Source organism: Prionailurus bengalensis, chromosome B2 (assembly GCF_016509475.1).
Source record: "Prionailurus bengalensis isolate Pbe53 chromosome B2, Fcat_Pben_1.1_paternal_pri, whole genome shotgun sequence".
NCBI classification, from domain to species: domain Eukaryota; kingdom Metazoa; phylum Chordata; class Mammalia; order Carnivora; family Felidae; genus Prionailurus; species Prionailurus bengalensis.
Window position 1 is genome coordinate 24,913,743 of NC_057349.1, and position 23,618 is coordinate 24,937,360.

A 23,618-nucleotide genomic window follows, 5' to 3' on the forward strand; every position below is an offset into this window, starting at 1 on the left:
ACTGCTACAAATTATTAGCATATTTCATCAGAAATTCTTACAGCAGAAGTATGCCACATGATGATAATTCTTTTCATCAGCAGAATGGGACATTGCTATTCATGAAGTTACGTATCCATAGCATCTCTCCTTGATGAGTTTCCTCCCTAGTCCATAGGCTAACTAAATCCAGGAAAGGAAATGTGTATGTGAATGTGATAAAGAGAAATTGAGATAATTTGCTCTGACAAATCTAATGTGCTGTTTTAAATTTACTAGAGAGGTCCAGCACGGGGGCCTCTCAATATGTACTCAATCTGTAAGTGAGCTCATTACCACAGAGAAAGTGTCCCTTTGAATGAGTGAGAAAATTGGTTCAGAAGTTAATGGTCTGATGTCTGGGGTGGGGGGGGAGGGGTGGTGGAGAGGCGGTATAAAAAAAAAATTCCAAACTTTATTATCCAGGTAGCAGTCTACAGAAGGTACAGATAGCATGGCTACCTACTAAATCCAAAACAGCATTCTAAAGATCTCCCATTGGGGCGCCTGGGTGGCTCAGTTGATTGAGTGTCCGACTCTTGATTTCTGCACAGGACATGATCCCAGGGTCATGGGATCCATCCTTGTGTCCAGCTTCACTCTAAGCATGGAGCCAGTTTAAGATTCTCTCTCTCTCTCTCTCTCTCTCTCTCTCTCTCTCCCCCCCACCCTCTGTCCCTCTCCCCCACTCACACTCTCTCTCTAAACAAAGAAAATGAAAATTAAAAATAAAAATAAAAAAAGAATAAAGAGTTCCCATTGATTATAGTCAAGGGTGAGGCAGATATTGCTTACGATATGCCACAGATTTCTTCCTCCTGAAAATTAAGCCATGGTGGAATGAAAAGCTGACATATGAGTTTACCAGAGGCACCAGATGACTGGCTTCTAGAATATCATCTTTCCTTCTCCCAGACCCCAAGAGCCAGTAATTCATGATCTCTTAGGCTAACAAATGCAAATTTAAAAAAGATAAATGAAAGCCCTGACTTCTCAGGGCCCAGAGGACCTGGTTATGTTTCACAAGGAAACAGCTGAAAACAGAAGATTCCACACTTGTCTTGGTGCTCTTCTGACCTGGTTTACCAGCCAGCAATACAAAATCTGTGCATTGAAGGAATGAATGAGTGGTAAAAGAATGGAAATGTGGACAAAGAGGGCCTTTCACAGGGAGAGGAAAGGGTTGGGTGGCTATATTTTGTGAAATTGAATTGGAGGTTGTGCCTGGGTGGCTTGGTCGGTTAAGTGTCCGACTCCTTATTTCAGTGCAGGTCATGATCTCATGGTTTGTGAATTCAAGCCCCACATCAGGCTCTGTGCTTGACAGTGCAGAGCCTGCTTGGGACTCTCTCTCTCTCTCTCTCTCTCTCTCTCTCTCTCTCTCCTGCTCACTTTCTCTCTCTCAAAACAAATAAATAAGCTTTAAAAAAAGACATTAAATTGGAGGAGTGAAAAGAATTTACACATGTAAGAAAAATAACTGGTTAATTGAGTAAATAGTCATAGGTTTTAAACCTGGGTTTATAAGCAGCAAACTGAAAAGTAAGGAAACAAACAAACAAAAAAAACTTCTCGAGATCACCAATAAAGTTACAGAGGCATTTTGGAGTTTCATTTCCTTAGGAAGTGTGCTCATTCATACCACACTGATGTAAAAACTTTTTTTTTAAAGTTTATTTATTTTGAGAGAGACAGAGACAGCGTGAAGGGGAGAAGGGCCGAGAGAGAATTGAAAACAGACTTCACACTGCCAGCACAGAGTCCGACGTGGGGCTCACACCCAGGAACTGTGAGATCATGACCTAAGCCGAAATTGAGTCAAATGCTTAACCAGCTGAGCCACCCAGGCACCATGCCATAGAAACTTTTCTTAAGTATTTTCCTGCCATTCTGTTGTTCCACTGAAGGATCCAGAAGACCGTCCTATAGTGGATCAAGACGACATTCCCACTTTTACCCCTATCCTGCTCACTCCCTCCACTAAAAGAATTTTGTATTAGTCCTGTCTTTGATATAAGAGTTCCTCGAAGTGCCTCCCAGCTAGGAGCCTGTTCAGAGAAGAAGTCTACCTATTCAGGAATAAGCCTTCCAGGCAGGAGGTATTCAGGCTGCAAGAAGACAGTGCAGACTTCCTATACAAAGGCATTATCTAATTTGGGATAATTTGGGATATGCATAAATATTTTTACCCACCTTAGTAAAATGATTTTAATTCCATGTTTGTATGTGACAGCTAAATGGTATAAAAAATGGCCTGAATGATACACTTAGTCCTGTTTGCTTTTGAAGCCTCTAACTGGAACAGGGTATTCCCAGATTCAGAGTCATTTTTCCCAGGACAATCACCCTTATACCTCATGAACTGAAATGAACGGCCAGAGCAATAGAGAAGTGAAATAATTTGGATATGCTCAGTTTCTGCCTAATATTCTTAGCTATTAAAATAATTCTTTTGTTCATTGTGTTGGAAGTCACTTCAAACCCTTTTCAGAATGAAACAGTTATAATAAATAATTGAACAGTGTGTGTGTGGTTGCAATTCGAGGAATAACTACATTTCTCCTAACATGGGACTTAAAATCCTTGGAATTAATTTGAAAACACCCTCCTCGATTTCATTTTCTCTCAATTTAAAAAATACTGAGTACATGTCAAAATCTGTTTCCTGAAGGTGACCAGAGCAGCAAAATTAATCACCAAGAGCTATTATCATTGAATATAAAACTGCATAAAGGCCCCTGAAGACTAGACTGTGCTTAAATTTCAAGAGGGTGTGGTTGTGGGTATGAAATATGGGGCTATCATGTAAACCTTGGATGTTTGCCCAAAGCATGCCCACACAGCCACCCCTGGTTGGCCAGCTGTCTCAGACAGACTGCCTTTAAGTAAGGCCCTCTTACAGCATGGTCTGAGAAGGAGCCATGTGGGCTGTGCCACAGCAGCTGCTTTGGTGATGAGTCTGTTTCTCAAATGCCGTGCATCAGCAAACCAAGGAAACGATCTCACTTACCATCACACTGTCATCTGCTGACACTGAACTTGGAGATTCAGGAGTATAGTCAGAATCAAAGGAGATCCCAGTCTGCTAAACTTTAAAATAGGTTAGTAACAAAAAGCAAAACCTACCAGAGTAGTCTGCAATGGCTTAGCTTCTGGACTATAGCTGCAGCCCAAAATTGGTCTTCAGAACTAGCCTTGGTTCCTTGGAACATACTTAATTTGGGGGTCTGATGGTGGATAGTCCCTCAATAGTAAATTTCCCACACATACATGATCTTCTCATTCGGAAGTTTAATGTAAATGTCATAACAATTTAACAAAAACGTCAGTAAGGAGGAAGCAAACTTTCCAGTTATTCTCAGCTCCTCTTCCATCACTGGCCCGAACAGGAGGTTTTTGGAAAGCAGTGTTCTGTCCATCCCTTTAAAAATACATTTACATGTTTTTTCAGGCTTATGACTTCTGCTCTGGGCTTACTGAAGCCAGGTCATTTTGAATGTTTGAGTTAAACAGCCCTTGGGAAAAGAAACTTCAATTATTTTCCTGTCTGGATAAGTGTCAGAACAATTCATCATAACAACTAATACAAATGTACTTACTTCTATGAAAGTCAACTCCTTGAACCAAGACACTGGTATTTGTTCCATTGCCTTGAGCTTTTTTTCTGATTTCAGTTCACTGAGCCCTTTATGCCTGGGCAGAATTTAAGCCCCATTGGTGAGGTCTGCATAGTCACGAGATAACATATAGCAGAAATTTGACAATTAGCTGAAATACTTTGGCTGTGCAGACAAGTAATTTGGGCTGCTACTTAAAAATACATATTCAGGCCAACTAGAGAGAAGGAGAGAGGGGTAAAAGTAGAAGCTTTCATTAACATGGCCATATCTGCATTGAACATATCTGGGGATGAAAATACAAATAGGCACAAAAGCCAAAAAGAAAATCAGCATGTGATGATTTACCTTAGAAAGGAAGGTCACCCAAGACTCTCTAAAATTCTCTTGATTTGCAGTAAGCTATCTTCAAACATTATCTTGATGTAAATTTTCCCTTATTTTCTTAGACTGACCCTTAAGAAGAGCTAGAATGTTTGTGTCAAAAAGGCAAAGAGAAAAAAACAAGAGTGTTCCACCCTAGAATTGTTATCTTGAGATTCCAAAAGGAAAGCCACAGTGGTGCAGGAAATAAGAGATTATGTCCTGGAAGGAGAGGAAAGGAAGAACTCAAGTCACATGGGGTGTATGGCAGGGAACATGGCAGCAAAGATGCTGTTGGCAGCGGGTGGGAAGAAAATTGAGAGAGAAGAGGACCATCAGGCAGGCAGCACAGCTGCTGCCTGGAAGACAAATCACACAGGCAGATCCTGACATTGTGAGTGGTGAAGAGCTGTTCTACCTGTCCTCATTGGGCCAGGACCCTCATGGACACCTGCCTGCCCACTGCCAATGGACAGGGTGCTCATTTCTCCAAACATCTGCTGAGCCCTAGAACTGCCTCTTGTTTCCTCCCTTGAATGACCTAAACAGAATTCCCCCCAAAGTAGAGTGGGTCTTTGCTACTCAGTCACACTATTGGAGACAAATCCAAGGCCCTCAACCGTGTGGGTGAGATTGAGTGGAAAAATATAGCTCCCATTACAAATTCCTGCTCATTCTAATCAAATTTATGGAAATTGAGTCAATCCATATCTTTTCAGAAGCATATCTTCTCCATAAAGAGAGGGGTCCTGGAAGTAACCTTGGTCTTCTTGACTAGGAGCCCTTGTTCACCTCACCTATATGGCTGATGGGTGATGTGTTAGTTTGAGAAGGCACTAAATGGACAATATTTGGGGTATACAGATATGAGCAGATATCAAATGGAGTAAACATGACCCAAATGTTTCCCCATAATTTCCTAAAGAAGCCTGAAGTGCCTCACTCTCCTTTTCATTCACTCATAGAAGAAAACGTTTGCCAGGTACTAATCTAGAGTCCCTCTGTTATATCATGCAACTAATGCAGGTACATTCAGGGAAATAGCTGTACCTTCAGGAGCATTAATAATTGTACAACCAACATTGACTACAGTGAAATGATCATTAAAGTCCCATCTAGCTAGCAGGTGAAATGATTCTATTAAACTTTAGTTGAATATCTAACTTGGGGAAATTGGGTATAAAATGCAATGTCCTGGACTTAATTTGGGGGAGGGGGATTCTTGTGTCCTACAGTGATGGTGGTGTGCAATAAACCTGGGTATCTCAGGACCAAGGACCCTTGAAATATGGCTGTCCCCACACTCTTTATTGCCTTGTGCACAGCTACAAGTTACACACAAGAAGCAGTATTGTTTGATTTAGTTTTTTCCTTGACTTTTAACTCAGTGAATAGGAATTTGGGACGAATTTTAACATGCTCGATAAAAATCCTTGCCCACTGATGCTTATACAGAATCTGAGCCTTAATACCACTTTAAGACTATCAGCAGAAATAAATGGCTTCTCAAGGCAGAAAACAGGACTTTTCCCCTCTCTTCTTGCTGATTTATGACTTACTGATTTGAAATCACATTTAGATTATCTGCATACTATAAAGGAGTAGAAATAAAAATATATTCTCCCTCTACAATTTTTTCTTTTAAAAATTTTCAAATATTCAAAAGTTGAAAGAATAAAATAGTAATAAGGGACTGCAACCCTTTCCTTGGATTCCACAATTATTAACATTTTGCTATAATCACCTCACCTATCTATTTATTTATTGTGAAGCCAATTGAAAGCTAATGTTTAACATTATGGCATGTCATTATAAGGACTTTGGCATGCAAAGCCTAAAAACAAGGACATTTTCAGTACAAAATATCATTATTACACTTATGAAAATAAAAATTCTGAAATGCCATTTAATATCTTGTTCATTCTTGACCATTTTTCCAATGGTCTAAAAATTATTCTTTATGCTGATTAATAGATTTACTTTGATGTACTAGGTGTGACTTCTCAACACTTGGTTTCCTCTATTGGCAGAAAGCATGACTTATGAGATTTGAGACTGTTGTAATATGCAGATTCTCATTTCTAGTAAATGTACTCCAAACTCAGTTACTTGAAGGCATATTTTATTTGACAATGAAGTTAGCCTTGTGGGATCACCAGTAATCTAAGTTGGTTATCTGTCTATGTGCATAGACATGTGGCAACCAATTACTAAATGTTACTCTGACCTTTTCCTAGACGCAGATCACCGTGGACCATCTTGAGGGTGGACAATACCAGGGCCTCGACTTGTTTTGTTCAGGCAGGAAAGCAGCTCCTGGGCTATGGGAAGTTTTAGGTGTAGACCCTCCTTGCCCTACAACCATATGTGCTGGATGTTCCTCAGACATCGCAGTTATGAGGATTAATCAGATCCAGACAAGAATCCTGTCGTAGTGATTGAGAGCATATCCATGCGCTTTATAAAAAACAAAAAACAAAAAACAAAAAACAAAACAAAAAAAACCCAGAAAAACAAAATAACAAAAAAACAAAAAAACACCAGCTGAGCATTCAGACAGCAGGATGGAGTTCTTTCATGCAAAAATGCCTGCACTCTCCCCTGGCCAGAGTCAAAGCCTTAGCCATTTGCTATCTCACAGAGTTTCCCTGCCAGTGAGGGGACAGATCATGCCTAGTCCTCTGAAGGAAAAGAAAACACGGGAAGGAGCTAGTGATGGGTGGAAGCATCATGCTCTTTTGGTAGGGGGGTTGGGAATGACTCTCTTGTGAAGTGGTGGATTTGAGTAGAGACCAGGGAGGGCGGGAGCTATCCTGCCATCCAGTAGGACACCGGGCAGCTTTAAGCCCAGGCAAAGTAGCTGTGAAGGCCTGGGGTGGGTCTGCCTGACGTATCTGCAGGGGAGTAGACTGAGGGAGTGGAAGAATGGTAGGGGATAAGCTGCAGGCCTGGGAGGGCTGGGGGGAGAGGGTGACACAGCAGGTCATGTAAAAGTCTTGGAGGACAGGCTGGATTTGGGAGCTTAACTCTCACATGGGAAGCCATTTACAATCTGCATTTAGTACCTGAATGCAGGTCTGTGGCCTGCATATCTATGTACCAAATTTCCTTTGCTCCTCTTTCTCATCCCCTGTATTGTTTTAGACTTTCAGTTGTAAATTATGCATTTTTTATTGCATGTATAATTTGGCAAGTCACCTGAAATCTTTTGTGGAATCAAACAAGACATATCTGTATCTCTAAATCTATCTATCTAAGCAGTAAAAAAATTTTAAATTATATTACCTGTTTTGGCCTAACATTTCTGGTTAATATGAGCCGCTATGTTAGCTCAAAACACTAAAACCAAGTTCAGGCATGGAAATTTTATTTTATTCAGAATAAGGAAATTCAGAATCCTAGTAGTAACCATGATCCTTTATTTAATCTAACTATTCAAAGAGGACTGATATCTGTCCTAATATAATAGATAGCCCTCATATAAATATTATGGGCAGTCACTGTGTCTCAAGCTACAATGCCAATTCCTTAATATTTCAACTTTGGTCTCGGGGTGCCTGGGTGGCTCAGTTGGTTGAGTGTCCAAATCTTGGTTTCAGTTCAGGTCATGATATGGTTCTTGAGTTAGAGCCCTATGCTGGGCTCTGTGCTGAGCATAGGGCCTGCTTGGGATTCTCTGTCTCTCTCCCTCCGCCCTTCTCCCCTGCATGTGTGCTCTCTCTCTCTAAAATAAATAAAATGAAAAAAAATTAAAAGTATTTCAACTTTGATCTTCAAAGTTTCCTTATTTTTCCTGTATAGTTTCCACAAACAAGCTTACTAATTCTGCTCATGGTGGCCAATAGAAAACAGCTTGACTGGATGTTTTTTTTTTTTTTTAATTTTTTTTTTCAACGTTTATTTATTTTTGGGACAGAGAGAGACAGAGCATGAACGGGGGAGGGGCAGAGAGAGAGGGAGACACAGAATCAGAAACAGGCTCCAGGCTCTGAGCCATCAGCCCAGAGCCTGACGCGGGTCTCGAACTCCCGGACCGCGAGATCGTGACCTGGCTGAAGTCGGACGCTTAACCGACTGCGTCACCCAGGTGCCCCATTGACTGGATGTTTTGATGAGCTAATAAACGTGAAAACAATGTTTATCTTGAAACCAGAAAATTATGTTAAATCACCTCATATATTCATGCATTTATACCATTAGAGGAAATGGAATGGGTGCGGGGAAGAACTACAAATGTTGTGTCTGTCCACAGGCTGTTTGCTGACTCACCTCACACAGGTTATATATTGAAGAATATTCATGGAATTCCAGTAACTAAACAGTGTGAACACCATCAGCCTTTCCCAGTGGGATTTTTAGGGCTGTGACTAATGCTGATAGTCTCAAACAGTCTTGGGTTTTCATTGAATTTTCAGAGGGTCATGCTAAAAAATGGCAACTTAAATTTAGGCAAACACCTTGGCTGCAGCGAAGGGTGAAGTCTGTTATCTGGGCCTTAAGTAACGAAATTCCATCCTCAGAAAAGGGAGAGTGTGAAACAATACTCAGTTTGGCAGAAGCAAAGATGAGATTGGCGGTGTAGAGGCTGAGGGCAGGTCACCTCAACATGTGCCACTTTGGCATACTGATGATTTCAAATAAAAGTTACCTATGATACAGCAGTGCAAGAAGGACTTTCAGACTGTCCTCCCTTCCCCTAGAAGCAGGATATAAATCTCACATGGAAAAGGGAGCCTCCTTGTACCAGGAGGTAAAGAGATATCCTTACCACCAGACAGAGGGAATTCAGAGCTTAGAAGGCCATATAAACAACCTTTGCTACTTTTTACTAATTTACCACCCAGCCCAAATTCTGTTTAGAATTTTTTTTTAAGTTTTATTTATTTATTTTGAGAGAGAGAGAGAGAGAGAGAGAGAGAGGCGGGAAGGGACAGAACGAGAGGGGGAGACAGACAGAATCCCAAGCAGGCTCCACACTGTCAGCACAGAGCAGGATGCAAGGCTTGAACTCAGGAACCATGATGAGATTGTGACCTGAGCTGAAGTTGGATGTTTAACAGACTGAGCCATCCAGGTGCCCCTAGAATTTCTTACTGAATGAAGCTCTCAAAGTTAAGTTTTATTCATTCTGTCAACTCCCTGTAGATTTACAGTCTCTTTGTCTAAAAAGTATGAAAACTGCCTGTTTGGTCATCTCCTTAGTTCTTAATTTCACTGTTGGGCCTTCATGCACATTTAATAAAACTTTGGGTTTTTTCTCCTGCCAATTTGTCTTATGTAAATTTAATTCTTCATCCAGCTAGAAGAATTCGAAAGATAGAGGAAGAATTTTTCCTTTCCCACAATAGGAATAGGGTTAGGATCCCTTGGGGATAAGAAGGACGAGAGGGATTATATGGATAATAAGACAGATTCAGGAAGAATTGATGGGTGAGTGAGTCTCAGTGGTCATCTACAGCCTGATCTTACTTCATAGTCAGGAAACAGAGACATTAGGAGCACAAGTGATTGACTACACAGCTAGCTGAATATCCTTAGTGACAAAGGAGAAGTGACCATGTAGACAGTATGAGAAACAATCTGCTTAGATGAACTTGAACTTTTAAATTACCTTCGATTTACTGCAGTCATGCCTGATTATTGCATGAAATCTGGAAAATACAAAAGTGCACAAAAGAAAATAAAAACCCATCACTGAGAAACAGTCATCGTGAACATTTTAGTCTGTCCCTTTTTAAAATGGTTCAATGCCTGGGGTTGGATGATAAATTATGAAACTTCCCCAATGTCTAATTGTTGGAAATCAAGGGATGTCATTTTGACAGGAGAACAGTGTTGGCTCTCTGGCTCATTCAGCCATTCTGCAGTTATTCAGTAAGCATTCATCAGGCACCAGGCCCTGTTTTGGGCATGAGGCATACAAATATGAACAAGACAGGTATAGTTAGTCCCTGACCTCATGGAGATTACATTTCTCTCCAGGAAAACACGATTAACACTTAGGTACAATTATGAATGAATGAAGGCATTATGAGATTGTATAATGGTGTCTCTTGGCATATTCCAGAGTCACTTTCTCTGGTTGTTGCTACCCAGAGTGGACTGCAGGCCATGAGCATCAACATCTCCTAGGAACCTGTCAGAGATACAGACTCTCGGGCCCATCCAGACTTAATGAAACACGATCTGCTGTTCACCAAGCTTCCTGGAGACCCACAAGCACATGAGGGTTTGAGGAGCACTGGTCTAAAGTATGAGTGGGAATCAGCAGTCCATGCAAGTGGTATGGGAATGGGGAAGGCCTGTCAGGCCCATAAGTGGGCTCTGGGTGAAGGCGCCTGCCACCTGGAGACAGTGGAGACAGCCAGTGTGGCTGAAGCAAGACCAGATGGGGCTGGTGGGATGAGCAGGGAGGCCCTCAGTCTGGGGCTTGCCATGGGTTGGAACCACTTTAGATCCTCTTGGAGCCTTCAGTGTCCTCACCTGCTAAGGGACAATTATCCTCCGCCCCATCCCCCCATCCCCAGGGGCTGTTGGGAGGCTCAGATTCGTTAATGTGCCACAGGTGTTCACAGCTGTGGGCCTCTCACTGCTCTTCTTTGGAAGAAAAACGAAGAGCTGTGGTTTCTAGGATGCTCATTGAATTACCTTACCATGTTTGGAACTGGTGAGGTGGGACTCAAAAGTAATTCCTGGTGCTCATACAAATAGTTTATCAAATGCATACTAAGCACAGGTAGTCATTCTGCATATTGGTGGAGGTAGAGTGTTAGGAGAGGGGTTACAAATGGTGGAAGCTGTGAGGTTAGGGCTGCCCCTGGGGCCAGGACTACCTCCCCCATCCCCGGCTCACTGCCTGGCATCAGCCCCTGCTTCCTATAGTGTTGTGTTGTCAGACACAGGAGGGGGGACACAGGGTGACCTGGAGAAGTGACTATCAACCTTTGCATTGTCTTCCTCTTAACAGGGAGGCCTGGAGAGAAAGGGTAGAACTTAAAGCAAAACAAAACACCACCAACAACGACAAAGCCAAAACAAAACAACAAGAGAAGAAAAATAAACAGAGAAACCAACCTCCCTTCAAAAGTAAAGGCCTTGAAGCTCATTTGCTATTATGAATCCGATTGAAGTATCTGGTTTCCATGGCTCTTACCCAGAGCAGGGCTCTTCCTGCGTTGCACCTGTGTAACTCTGCACCAGGCTTGAGAGATGGACAAGGTGAGCCAGAGAGCTCCTCTTTGTTCTCCACTTTCACACGCTATTATGCAGGCTCAGGCACTGAGCTGGCTAATCGGCTTGATTTACAGCCTGAAACCACCCTACCTCCTGTGTATCTGGTCCTAACATTTATATACTACGGGCCTCAAAGGTGTTCATGGCTCACTTTCTGCCACCTACCATGTTATCTGTCCTAGTAACAGGCATGGGCTTTTCCAAATTCTTGTTTACAATTCCTAATTCACAGAAAGGCATATCCAGGCCAAGAAAGTTTAGGTGGGTTTGAGGTAAAACAGCTGGAATCAGTCAGTGGCTCGACAGGACAAGAACTCAGAAGTGCTAGTACTTATTTCAGAGATCCATTCATCACCATCAGATGATGATATTTAACTAACAAAAAAACACTAAGACGGAAATCTCATTAGCAATTTTTCCCACCACCGAGACGCTAGCACTGGGGAACGCTCATGGCTATGTACTACCAGCCTCCCACAGCACCCTAGCCTTTTTAAAAATTACACAGGGGTGCCTGGGTGGCGCAGTCGGTTGAGCGTCCGACTTCAGCCAGGTCACGATCTCGCGGTCTGTGAGTTCGAGCCCCGCGTCGGGCTCTGGGCTGATGGCTCAGAGCCTGGAACCTGCTTCCGATTCTGTGTCTCCCTCTCTCTCTGCCCCTCCCCCGTTCATGCTCTGTCTCTCTCTGTCCCAAAAAATAAATAAATGTTGAAAAAAAATTTTTTTAAATTACACAGTATATGGGGCACCTGTGTGGCTCAATCAGTTGAGCATCTGACTTCGGCTCAGGTCATGATCTCACAGTTCATGAGCTCGAGCCCTGCGTCAGGCTCTGTGCTGACAGTCCGGAGTCTGGAGCCTACTTGGGATTCTGTGTCTCCTATCTCTCTGCCCCTCCTCCCCTTCAAAAAATAAATAAATAAATAAATAAATAAATAAACATTTAAAAAAATTACATGGTATGTGAATTCCTCTAATTCAGAAATATACATAAGAACAGTATAGATAAAGCCAATATCCCTCTGACACCCTCCTATCTGGACTCATTCACCACCCCAAAGGTAGCTTTATGAATTTGGCAGTATCTTTCTAAATTTAGAATTGCTTTGTCATACATATCTTTATTACTACACTATACCCATCAGTCGTTTCCACTGACATTTTGTTTCTGGGATCTATCATACTTTTATAACTGATCCATTTTTTTGGAGCTGTATTGTATTCTATCATGTGTCACTAATTTATTCATTCCACTTTTGATGAATGTTGAAGCCCTTTCCAATTTCTTACTGTGACAAACACTGCAACAATGAGTGTCTTTGTACCTTTCTTTTGCTGCCCACGTGTAAATACTTCTTTAGGATAGAATCCCAGGTGTTGTTGGATGAAAAGTTACACACATTTTCAATTTTAACAACTACTGCTAAAGTGCCTGCCAAAGAGCCTGTCCCATCTGATGCAACCAAATTAGTGTATGAGGGTACGTGTCTGTCCATAATCTTGCAAAAATCCTTATTGTCAGACGTGTCCAAGTATACTTTTCAAAAGTTAAATACAACTCTCAAATGTTTCTACAAATATGGCATGCACATATGTCAAATTTTTTTTTACTTCATCAATTAATGAGAAAATTTGTAAGATGAAAAAGTTGATTCGAAGACCATTTGAAGAAACAGGTTTATACAATCCTTAAAATATATTCAAACAATATTGCTAGACTAGACATAAAGATGGTTAATGTCCAGGGTGCCTGGTTGGCTCAGTAGGTTAAGCATCTGACTCTTGATTTCTGTTCAGCCGACTCTTAATTTCTGCTCAGTTTATGATCTCATGGTTGCTGGGATCAAGCCTGATTAAGCCCCGCGTGAGCTCTGTCAGCACAGAGCCTGCTTGCAATTCTTTCCCTCTCTCTCTCTGCCCCTACCCTGCATTCACATGCACACGTGCATGCTCTCTCTCTGCGTCTGTCTCAAATAAATAAAATTTTAAAAAATGGTCAATGTCCTACAGGGCAATAAATTATAACCTGTGAAGTTATCTTTTCTCTGGGGCGAAAATTATCTGCATCTCTACCAAGCACAAATCTACAAGTTAATATATAACTTTGCAGTCTTAGCCTTTCATTAATAGTAAATAGCAACATCAAACAATGGTGCATTCTGCTAGAAAATTAAGTAATCCTTGGGCTTTAAAACAATGCCCAATAACTATGAAAGGACATAGATTGAGAGGGTGACTATTCTCTTGGCCTTCTTTCTAGATATTGGATAAGTTTCTTAACAGATTTTTAGAAATCTGTATCAATGCAATGTATTAAAAAATGGTAGTTCATTGTTTTAATCTGAAGTTCTGTAATTACTAGTGGCTTTGGGGCAGTCATTACTTTTTAGTTAGCCCTGGTTTTCTCTCCTTCCAGGTCTCTTGAAACAAATATCACTGATAGGAAAACACTTTCTTCTCTTTAGTGACCAGGAATGCCCGCCACAGACTGAGGGGCAACTTTACAAAGTTAGGTCTCCCTAGCAACAGGGGCCCAAAGACCTGTTCCTAGGCAAGATTTTACAGAATGCTTAAAAGCACCTTAATTCTGGCCTTTAAAGTACTAGGGATGGCTGTTCAGCCCAGTGGCAGTAAGAGAAAAAGGGTGTGTGTCCTGGGAGGGTGACCGTAGGGGGGGGGCTGGGGGGGGGAGAATTGGGGGGCTCAGTGGGGCTTTGTTGAGGGAGGTCAAACTCAGCCCTGCTCCACTCCTTCAGACTCTGCCCTCAGGCCCCTGGGTGCACAGAGCAGACTCCCTGGGGTCAGCCTATCAATCACACCACACTTACTGATTGCCACCACAGTGCCAGGAGGCCATGCCAAATTGTGGAAAACCCCTTCTCCTCCCAGTTTGCACAGCAAACGGGGACTATGACCAGCACAGGGGACCAGGCGGGGGTGGGGGGTGGTTTCAGATAAACCTAGATGGTGAACCATGAAGATAGGATACCTACAAGTCACTGGAGCAGTCTGAATAAAACCTGGTGGTGGTGATGGGGGTGGGAAGGAGGACACGTCTGGGTCTGGACTCAGTCAAGTGACCAGCAACCCGCCCTCAACCTCTACAGTTTTTGTGCACTAGCTGGCCTTTCGATACTTTCTAGAACTCTGCAAAGTGCTGAAGGGCCAACCCGGTCTCTCCCACCCCTGCCTAGAGCTATGTGAAGTCACTTGAGACACTTCAGGACCCAATTTCCAATTCTTAAACTATCGCTTGAAATTATCTACCAATGAGGAACAGCCTAAGAAATCAAGGCTGCTATAGATCCCAGTTTTCAATGTGGGCAGTTAACCCACTTAGACTTCCGAAATCCCAGTCTCACAAAGGGCTACCAGGCTCCGGGGGAGGCTCTTTCAGAGGAAACGTCTTTCCCACCACCAGTTTGTCCCACTTCTTAAAAAGATTTGGGGTCTTCTCTTCCTTTTGGGGGCGACCGCTTCGCTGGCTGGCCGGACGAGATCTTAAGAGACGCCCCTTCTCAGTCTGTCCATCCCGCCGCGTCCTGGTCTGCAGCAGGCGTCCGGGCTGCTGCAGCACGACTGGAATGCGCGGGGGGACGCGGGGCGGGGAGCGGACTCGGGGCGGGGTGGAGACGCTGGGCACGGGGAGGGGACGCCGGGCGCGGGGAGAACGCGGGGCAGGCGGGTCTCTGCCCTAGACCTCGGCTCCCGGCCCTGCCTGGGGAGGGTGGGCGACGGCTCAGGGACTAGGGCGAGGCCAACAGTCCCGACGCCCGGCGCGACCGGACCTCTGGCACCGCAGCCTCGCCCGCGCTCCGCCCAGCCCTCGTCCCGGCCCCGGCACACGTGCAGTTTCCTTCCCGGTCGCCGGCCGGGTGGGGCGCGCAGCCCCCCACCCACGAGTTCCCCAGGACCGAGAAACGGAAGAGAAGAAAGTCTGCACCGCGAGCCCCGGGAGTGCAGGCCCGTCCCCGCCCTCCCTTCCCAGCTTCTCGTCCAGTCACCGGCCGGCGGCTCAGGGGCCGGGAGGGGAAGGAAGCGGCGGGGGCGGTCCGGGTCCGGGCCCGGGCGGGGGGCGCGGGGGAGGGGCCCGGCGCTCGGGTTTCGGCCCGGCTCCCGGCCGCCAGGGTGCCGGCGGCCCCAGCAGCGCGGGCTTCGCGTGGGCGGCGCGGGGCGCGGCGGGCCAGGCCACCCCCTCCGCTCGCGGCCCGCGGCCCGCGGCGCGTCCGCTCACCCGGAGGCGGGAGGAAGGCGGCGGCGGCCTCGACGTTGACGACCGCGCCGCCCGCGATGGGAAGTGCCTTATAAAGCCGAAACTCGGCCGGGCCCGACCGACTCGCCGCCGCGCTTCCCCTGGAGTGCGCGCAGAGGCCGGGGGCTGACCCCAGACAGACCGGGGTTACGACGGACTCCGGCCCTTGACAGCCGCCAGACGGACCGCGGCTCCGGACAGACCTCGGACGGCCGGCGGACTCCGGCCCCATCCCGGGTCCGAGCGGACCACAGGCAGACCCCGGCCCGATCCCAGCTCCGGACAGACATCGGACGGACCCTGGCCCCGGATAGACCTCAATCCCGGGCAGACCGCAGGCACACGGCGGCCCGATCCCGGCTCCGGAGACCTCGGACCGACCCCGGCCCGGCAGGCGGGCGGGCGGGCGGGGGCCGAGGGCGCCCCCGGAGGCGGGGGCATGCGCGGCCCGCGGCATGGCCTCGGCGGTGTTTGAGGGCACCTCGCTCGTGAACATGTTCGTGCGTGGCTGCTGGGTGAACGGCATCCGCAGGCTCATCGTCAGCCGGCGCGGCGACGAGGAGGAGTTCTTCGAGATCCGCACCGAGTGGTCGGACCGCAGCGTGCTCTACCTGCACCGCAGCTTCGCAGACCTGGGCCGCCTCTGGCAGCGCCTCCGCGACGCCTTCCCCGAGGACCGGCCAGAGCTAGCGCGCGCGCCGCTGCGGCAAGGTTCGGGGGCCGCGGGCACCGGGGTGGGGCCGGGGGTCGCCTCGGATGGGATCTTAGCCGGAGATGTGGTTGCATGGTCGTCTTACAGCGCAATGAAGGGAGGAGGGGAAGTTACTTAAACCGAGATTGCGGCTTTCCCCTCCATCCCTGGCACGGGACAGGGGACGCTCAGATCCTCCGCTCCCAAATGAAGGGCGCCCGAGGCAGCAGTGGTCGGAGGACAAGGAGTCAGCCCGTGGAGCCCTGGGGGCTCCGGGCCGAGATTGGCAAGACAGGCGCCCTGACTGTCCCCAGGGACGAGTCACTGACCAGTACCAGTGCAGCGGCCAGTGTTGGGGTGAACCCAGCCCCTGCTCCGGACTGGCGGTCTCCCCACCTCCCAACCCCCGGGAGGGCGGGCTGCGACCCCCGCCTCGCCCGGAAGGGGACAGGAGAGAGTCGGTGAAACATTTGGGAAGAGTTAACCACAGTGTCCGGCTGGGGTCGCGTCGGCTCTGGCAGCCGCCCCTCCGAGGGCTCCGCTGGAAGGGGCTGTGTCTCCGGTCTCCTCCGGTGACGGAGGAGCCTGGGTGCGAGGTGCCACGCAGCCTTCTGTCACTCCTCCGGAGAGGCCTCCTTTCTGGCGACTACTAGGGAGAGCCCGGTCCCCACCCCAGGGGTGGGTCTAACATTTGGGTTTGATTAACCGCGGCAGCCTCCTCCCTGGCCTTGTGACTGCCCTGGCCCTGGGAGATTTGAGTTCTCAGAGAACTGCCGCGGCTTCCTTCTGCCAGGCTGACGCCCTTCCAGGGGCTGCACTTGGGAGGCAGTAGGAGAGGCGGCCGGCCGCCAGAGGGAAGGAAGCGCCTGAGCGAGCGAGCCTAGAAGTAGGAGGGGCTGGGGGAGAGGGGGCCAGGGAAGACTGTAGGGCTCTGAGCAACCTTCCTCCACCACCGCTTGTGACCACCTGCAGCGCTGAGAATGGTCACACATCACCCAGAGGTCGTCCTGTCCACAGTCTTCTAAACATACCTGGGGGCTCCTGTGGGGGCATTTTACTGAAGCAGAGGGTGGCCGGGAGGAGTCTCCTTAGCTGCTGGTCTGTCTGCCTGAGGTCTTATGATAACCTCTACTTCCCCGGTCAATCCCCACCCCCCCGCCCCAGTGTGTGAATTATATGGATAATTAGCTCAGTTCTCATGACACATCCTTTGGAAAGGCTCCCAAAGCCAGCAAGTTTGAAGGCCCTGAGCCAGACGGCCTGCCTTTCAGGCTTCTCTTTGCCCCCCAGATTCTCACATTGATTTCGGATATGGAGATAGCTTTGTATTGTTTCAGCATGGCAGAGTTTTTTGGATTTGCTATTTGGGTGTGGATGTTGTTGTATTTTTTGATTTACCAAATGAATGCCTGAATCAGGAAAGCTTAGATGCAGGAACAGCAGTTTATTGTTGACTTACGTCCTTGCTGGAACAAGGCTGACCATTAACACATGAGAGCCCCTGAGAGCTGGCAGAGAGCTGGCCCTCCCCTCTGTGCTCCCCCCGACACACCCCGTCCACCCCTGCTCTAGGTCTCACTCTGGTCAGGTGACACAGCTCAGGCGTGTGACCCCAAGCAGGTAGATTGGCTGGAATTGTTCCCCCCCACCCCACCCCACCCCGTAGCATAGTACTTTTCCTATTCTTGTCTTTTTCTTTTCATTTTTTTTTTTTTTTTTTTGTGAGAATTACAATGCATAGTATAGTGTCCAGCAATAGTTAGTCCTTCCTATACTCTAGTTGTTACTGTTACCCTCAGCGTCAGCACTTCTGGCAAGGGTTGTAGCCAGCTGGGAGGCCCCAGGATATGGTAGTGAAAACACCTTGCCTGGAGCAGAGGCGGGGGTGAGTGTGAGGCACCAGACTTGCTTTACACACGCAGCCAGGCTCTGTCCTCTCTGCACTCACGCTCTGGATCCATTCTGGGTTCGTGATGCAGAGACACATAGCGTGCGTCTGAAGAGTGGAGCATCTACAAGTGAGAAAGGTTTAGGAAGAAAGTGATTATCAGGGAGAAAAGAAGATCCAGAGGGACAGGATGGCTGCTCAGGTATCTGAGGGGGACTAGAACTGGGTGTTAGCCAGGCTGCTGGTAGAGGTAGGGGCGGTGGGGGTGATCAGGACGGGGACCAGTGGTTGGCTTTATACTGGAACTGTTGGCACTACCTCCTGGGCTAGAGTCCTGTCCAGTGGAGACTTCCTGCCAGGGCTGGGCTGGCACCCCCTGGAGGGGAGGAGATGGGGCACTGGGACCAGAGGAGGGCGTGACCTTAATTCTTTGTTCCGGTCCTAGATTCTCTGCCTGGGGGCAAGCTGGTACTGACCCCCTCCTGCACCGCCTGAGTTTTGGGGCGCAATCCCAGGGGAACCCCTTTTCCTTTCTTAGATCCTTTTAAGTCCAGGGAAATTGTTCACGGAATAAAACACATAACAGTAACGTAAGAGAAGATTCTACCTTATTTTTATGCAGGTTTATTATTTGCATAAAAACATTGTCTGGATATACAAACTGTAAATACAAAAGGTAACCAGGTGCATGTATTCTATTGGAAATGCCAGGTTTTCTCAGTATAATTCCCCATCAGATTCCCTCGCTTGAAATTTATTGAAATAGTTCTGGGCTGGGCTAGATCTGGGCTCTCTACTTTTATTAAAAAGCTTTGTGAGGAAATCTGGGTTTCGGAGCTCACGCTGGCAGCCGGCTGGTAGCTCTTATAAATGTCTGACTGAACACCCTCATGGGGTGTGAAAGCCTTGGCCCCTACTTGCATTTTTGAATCTGCATGCAATTAAAGGGATGTTGAGCCCTTTTTCTTAGTCCCCCAAGTACTGCAGTGGAGGAAAATGTTTATGTGGAGAGAATGTGCTTTTTTCTCCCTTGTGCACATGCACTGTGGTGTTAAGCTCGGCAACCGTCCGTGGGCCTTGAATATTTCACAGACACACATGCGCAGAGATACTTAAAGCCCTGCATGGGTAGAGGCATAGTGCTCACTAATTTACTTTCCTGGCCTCCTCTTTGGGCAGGGCTGACCACCCCATCCTTTCTTGGGCCCCAGCCTGAGAAGATGGAGCCAGCTGCTTCCTGTGGATATTATCTCTGGGTGACCAAGGGGTTCCTTTTGCCTTTTCTACACCTTCTACCCAGTGGGGCTGGGTCTTTAAGTTGAATTCCCTCTGCATAATACTTGTGTGGTTCAGAGTTTCCTGACCGTGGCCAAGGTTTCCTGCCTATTACATCCCTTACATCTGGGAAGGTTTAACATGTTAAAACATCAGCATGTAGAATCTCTGATTGACCATTTGGGGTTCTTGGACTATTCTGATTTTTGTTTTTTTAATAGCACCAATATCAGGCTTTGTGAAGTCATCTGGTCACCACTGCAGCAAGAAATTCTATTTCCAAAATAGTCAGGTGATCTTTGATTCCTGACTACTGTGAAGTCAACATTTTGATTTCACATTCATCCATTCAGTGAGTATCCGCTGAGTACCTACCATGTGCCAGGAATTAGTCTAGGTGGTGGGGACACAGCAGTGATCAAAAGAGACAAAAAAAAAAATCCCTGCCTTCATGACTCTCATTCTTTTGTTGGGATAAATCTAATAATAAACAAGAAAGACAAATAAATAATATGTTAGATAGTAATAAGTATTCAGAAGAAAAAAGTAAGCAAGGAAAGGGCCTATGACCTCTAAGGGGAAGAGTTAACTTTCAGATAAGGTTCTCCAGAAAATCTCAAAGGAAATGAACTTTGAGTCGAGACCTGAAGGAAGGGAGGGAACAAGCCATTTTGTCAATACCTGGGGAAGAAAGCATTCCAGACAGAGGTGAGAACAAGTGCAAAGGCCCTGAGGCCAGCATATGCCTGATGGCTTCAAGAAGTGAGGAGGCAGCCCTCATGGCTGGAGTGGAGAGTAGGATGTGGAGAGTAGGTGACCAGAGAGGAGGGAATGGGCAGATCTGGGAATACTCTGGCCGCTGGGAAAGACTGGAGGTGGGCAAGGGGGAGTCAAGGAGATGGGAGACAGGTGCTAGGGCATCCTGCCAGGTGCAACAGAGCAGGTGTAAGAAGTAGTCAAACACTGATGTGTGTGGAAGGGAGAGATATGAGATTTACTGAGAGACCAGAGGTGGGGGGTACGGGAGGGTCAGGGCCACACCACAGCGTTCAGTGTGAGAAGTAGAATAGCCATTTCCTGGAATGGGGGAGCCTGCAGGAGGGCTGGTGTTGGGGCCCAGCTTGAGTGTGGTATTTGAGCATTTTCTCTAAATAAAGCCCATCATTGAGGGCCTGGCTGTGCTGCTAGCATACAGGCCCGTATTCACTTGTATCACCAAGGACGTTAATCAACCTGCATATTGCAGATGGTCTATTCTTCAGTTTGAGATCTGAGGAATGGAGTTAAGGCATCCAGGACAGCAGCAGAAAGGGCTGGCCGTGGATCCACTTGCCCAGCTCGCACAAGCCTGACTGTGCCCCCAGGCCCTAAGCCTGCATGCTTATTCTCATGTGGACTGCGGGGGCGAAGGTCTGTGCTACCCTGAAGCTAAAGGAGAGATTACCACCTGATGCAGCAGCAAAGCCACTGACTTTACTTTCTTAGTGAAAGTGGCTGAAAAAAGGTTAGAGGCCACACGGGTCCCAGGCAGCAGACCAGAGACAGAAAGCCCACCTCTGCCTAGCCCAGTGGACCCTTGCAGCGTGGTTCTCAGTGGTGTGGGTCTGACACAGCTCCCCAGGCCCCATGCATGGCTTCACTTTAGGGCATCCTGCCCCTTCTGACTGGGGCAACTTCACTTCTCACAGGGATTTGGGGTGTTTTTGATTCACAGGTGTATTTTTGAATCTCTTCTATGTATAGGGCGCCGGGGCTGGTGTGCTTTTCCCGGGCCCCCGGGGTATGCTGTGCCGCCCTAGCCCAGCACCAGGACCTCCGCCTCCTTGTAACTTGTTCTCTCCTCTCTGCCTTCTGTTTTCTCTTTCTTCCCCAAATGTGCACCCTTGCTGCCACCCAGCCTCCGCTGTGATTTCCTTTTCCACTGCTCCAGGGCCCTCTCCTTTCTCTTTAAGTGGCCACGTGGCTGAATTTGGTTCTTGGTCCTGTGATCTTATCCCATCGGATCTCAGACTGCTGTGGGCCCCCGGTGACCTGACCTAACCTCTCAGCTGGAGAAGGAGCCAGCCAGAAACTTACACAGGTGGTTAGGTAGCTTGCTTCTAGGTCACGGTGACTTTCCGCCCAATTTCCAGGGAGAAATTTGGCCTGCTTCTTGAGCACACAGCATTGTGAACCTACTGGTGGCATCTTGGCTGCCCTTGAACTAGTCCCCTGGAGACACAGGTCCCCTTCCCTTTTAAAACAAGTCTGGGCCTCCTGTGTCTCTGCTGTCTGTTTTTACAGACACTTTTCCAAATGGTGAAAGATGTTTCTGTGTTGTGAAGAGTCAAGTAAAAGGAAGATTCAAAGTGCTAGTGGATGGTGACAGTGCCACACAAAGTTACTGAAATAATGGGCATTTGATTGGGGTGCCTGGGTGGCTCAGTTGGTTAAGCATCTGACTTCAGCTTGGGTCATGATCTCACAGCTCATGAGTTCGAGCCCCATGATGGGCTCTATATTGACAGCTCAGAGCCTGGAGCCTGCTTTGGATTCTATGGTCTCCCTCTCTCTCTGCCCCTCCTCCACTCACACTCTGTCTCTGTCTCTGTCTCTCTCTCTCTCTCAAAATAAATATTTAAAAAATAAAAAAAATAATAATTTTATCAGTTTGCCACTTCTCACTGAAGCTCCGTGTGGAGGGGGTTGGGATTTGGGAGAGTGAGGACAGGCTAGGAGTATGAACCCAATATGCATTTTACCCTCATGGCCTCCCCGACAGATGTTGGCCATGGCCCACTCTTTGTGTGTCCTTGGGAGGGAGTGGGAGAGACAGTAAACTGAAGTGAGTCCTCATCAGTAGTTGGTTGCTGGTCCACTGAATCCATGGAAATAGCTTTTTATTGGTGTTTGTGTTCACGTTTACGTTTTTGGGTGACAGTAGGCATCCACTGGACACTTTTGGTCGTCATCACTGAAACATGGACCCCGTGTCCTGGAACGGGTCTGGGAAGCTCCCCGGGGCCGCTTCATCTGCATCCTCTCTTTGATTGATGGGTGGGGCAGGGATGACGTGAGGGTGAAGGTGTCCATGCCCCATCCTTTCCTGGCCAGGCTGCAGCCTCCCTTAAATGGTGAGAGCACAGATGTGTCACGCCCGGCACAGACCCATGTGCAGGGATGATCGTATTCTCCAGACAGACTCCTCCAGTCCACCCTCCTCACCCCACCCCCTAAATTGAGTCATGACCGTGGACAGAGCCACTTAGCTCTTTGGCTGATTTACACTGGCAAGTTTTCATATTTGTCTTAAGAACAAAACATCTTAATCACCCTTTGCAGGTACATAACTTAGAATCAGCAGGAAAAATACGATGCACAGCAGTTGGACAGAGGGTAGAGAGGGAAGAGGGAAGGAATAACATGTGATTAAAGCTTTTACCTACAGAATCTGAATCCCACCAGAAACCCCTCCTGTGTCCTTCAGGAGAAAATCCCCAAGGCCCTGCAAGATTGAGGACCCACCTGGGGACAGAGGGTCCAGGTGGGAGGGGTCAGGGTCATAGTGACTCACCTATGGATACAGCAGTGTCACCATGGAAGAGGATCAGGCTGAGTGGTTGAAGGCATTGGCTTTGGAACCAGATGGGTGAAGATTCAGACTCTGGCTCTGTCACCTGCTACTTGCTGGGTGACTTCAGGCAAGCTGCTTGGTTCCTCAAGCCCCAATGCCTGACTGATGAAAGAGCAGTAATGATATCCACAGGCAGGACTGCTGGAGTACCGAAGCAGTGACAGCCACAAAGTACCCAGCACCTTGGTGGACACTGGAGAGCTGCTTTGGACTCAGGACCATGTGTCCCTGAAGCTTCTGCCCTTTGCTCTCAAACACACAGCCTTCCCTCACCGAGAGTCAACCAGATGGGCAAGTGCGAGTATCATTGCCCGGCCTGCTGCCTCTGACAGCATCCTCTCCAGGTGTGGCTCTTCGTCCTCATGTCCCTAGGAGGCAGGGATGGTGATAGCCCCTGGTGATAGCCCCTGCCCCTCAGTGGGATGCTTACAGACCAGGTCTGTGGCTTTGCTTATCCAGAAACTAGAATTTGGTGTTTGACGTGGGTCATGCTTGGGGACTGTGCTCCAGGGGGCAGTTTCACAGGGGGCAGATTAGGGTGGACTCCTAGGGCAGGTATATGTATTAACCGTAAGAAGTAGAACTGCCAAGTGGGTAGAGTTGGGACCAGAGCCTGCATAGGAGGCCATGGCTCCCCATTGCCTGCCACAGGGCAAACCCTTAATGCA

At 47.5% G+C, this 23,618-nt stretch overlaps 1 protein-coding gene across 1 annotated transcript in view; it reads left to right on the forward strand.

The window, feature by feature from the left end:
• The first annotated feature begins 15,585 nt into the window (after window positions 1-15,585).
• The window catches only part of PXDC1 (PX domain containing 1), a 29,228-nt gene continuing 21,195 nt past the window's right edge, over window positions 15,586-23,618 (forward strand). Inside the window, exon 1 of the mRNA XM_043590922.1 lies at window positions 15,586-16,194. Within this exon, the coding sequence (XP_043446857.1) occupies window positions 15,939-16,194 (256 nt within the window). The 5' untranslated portion in view covers window positions 15,586-15,938. The remainder of the gene's footprint in view (window positions 16,195-23,618) is intronic.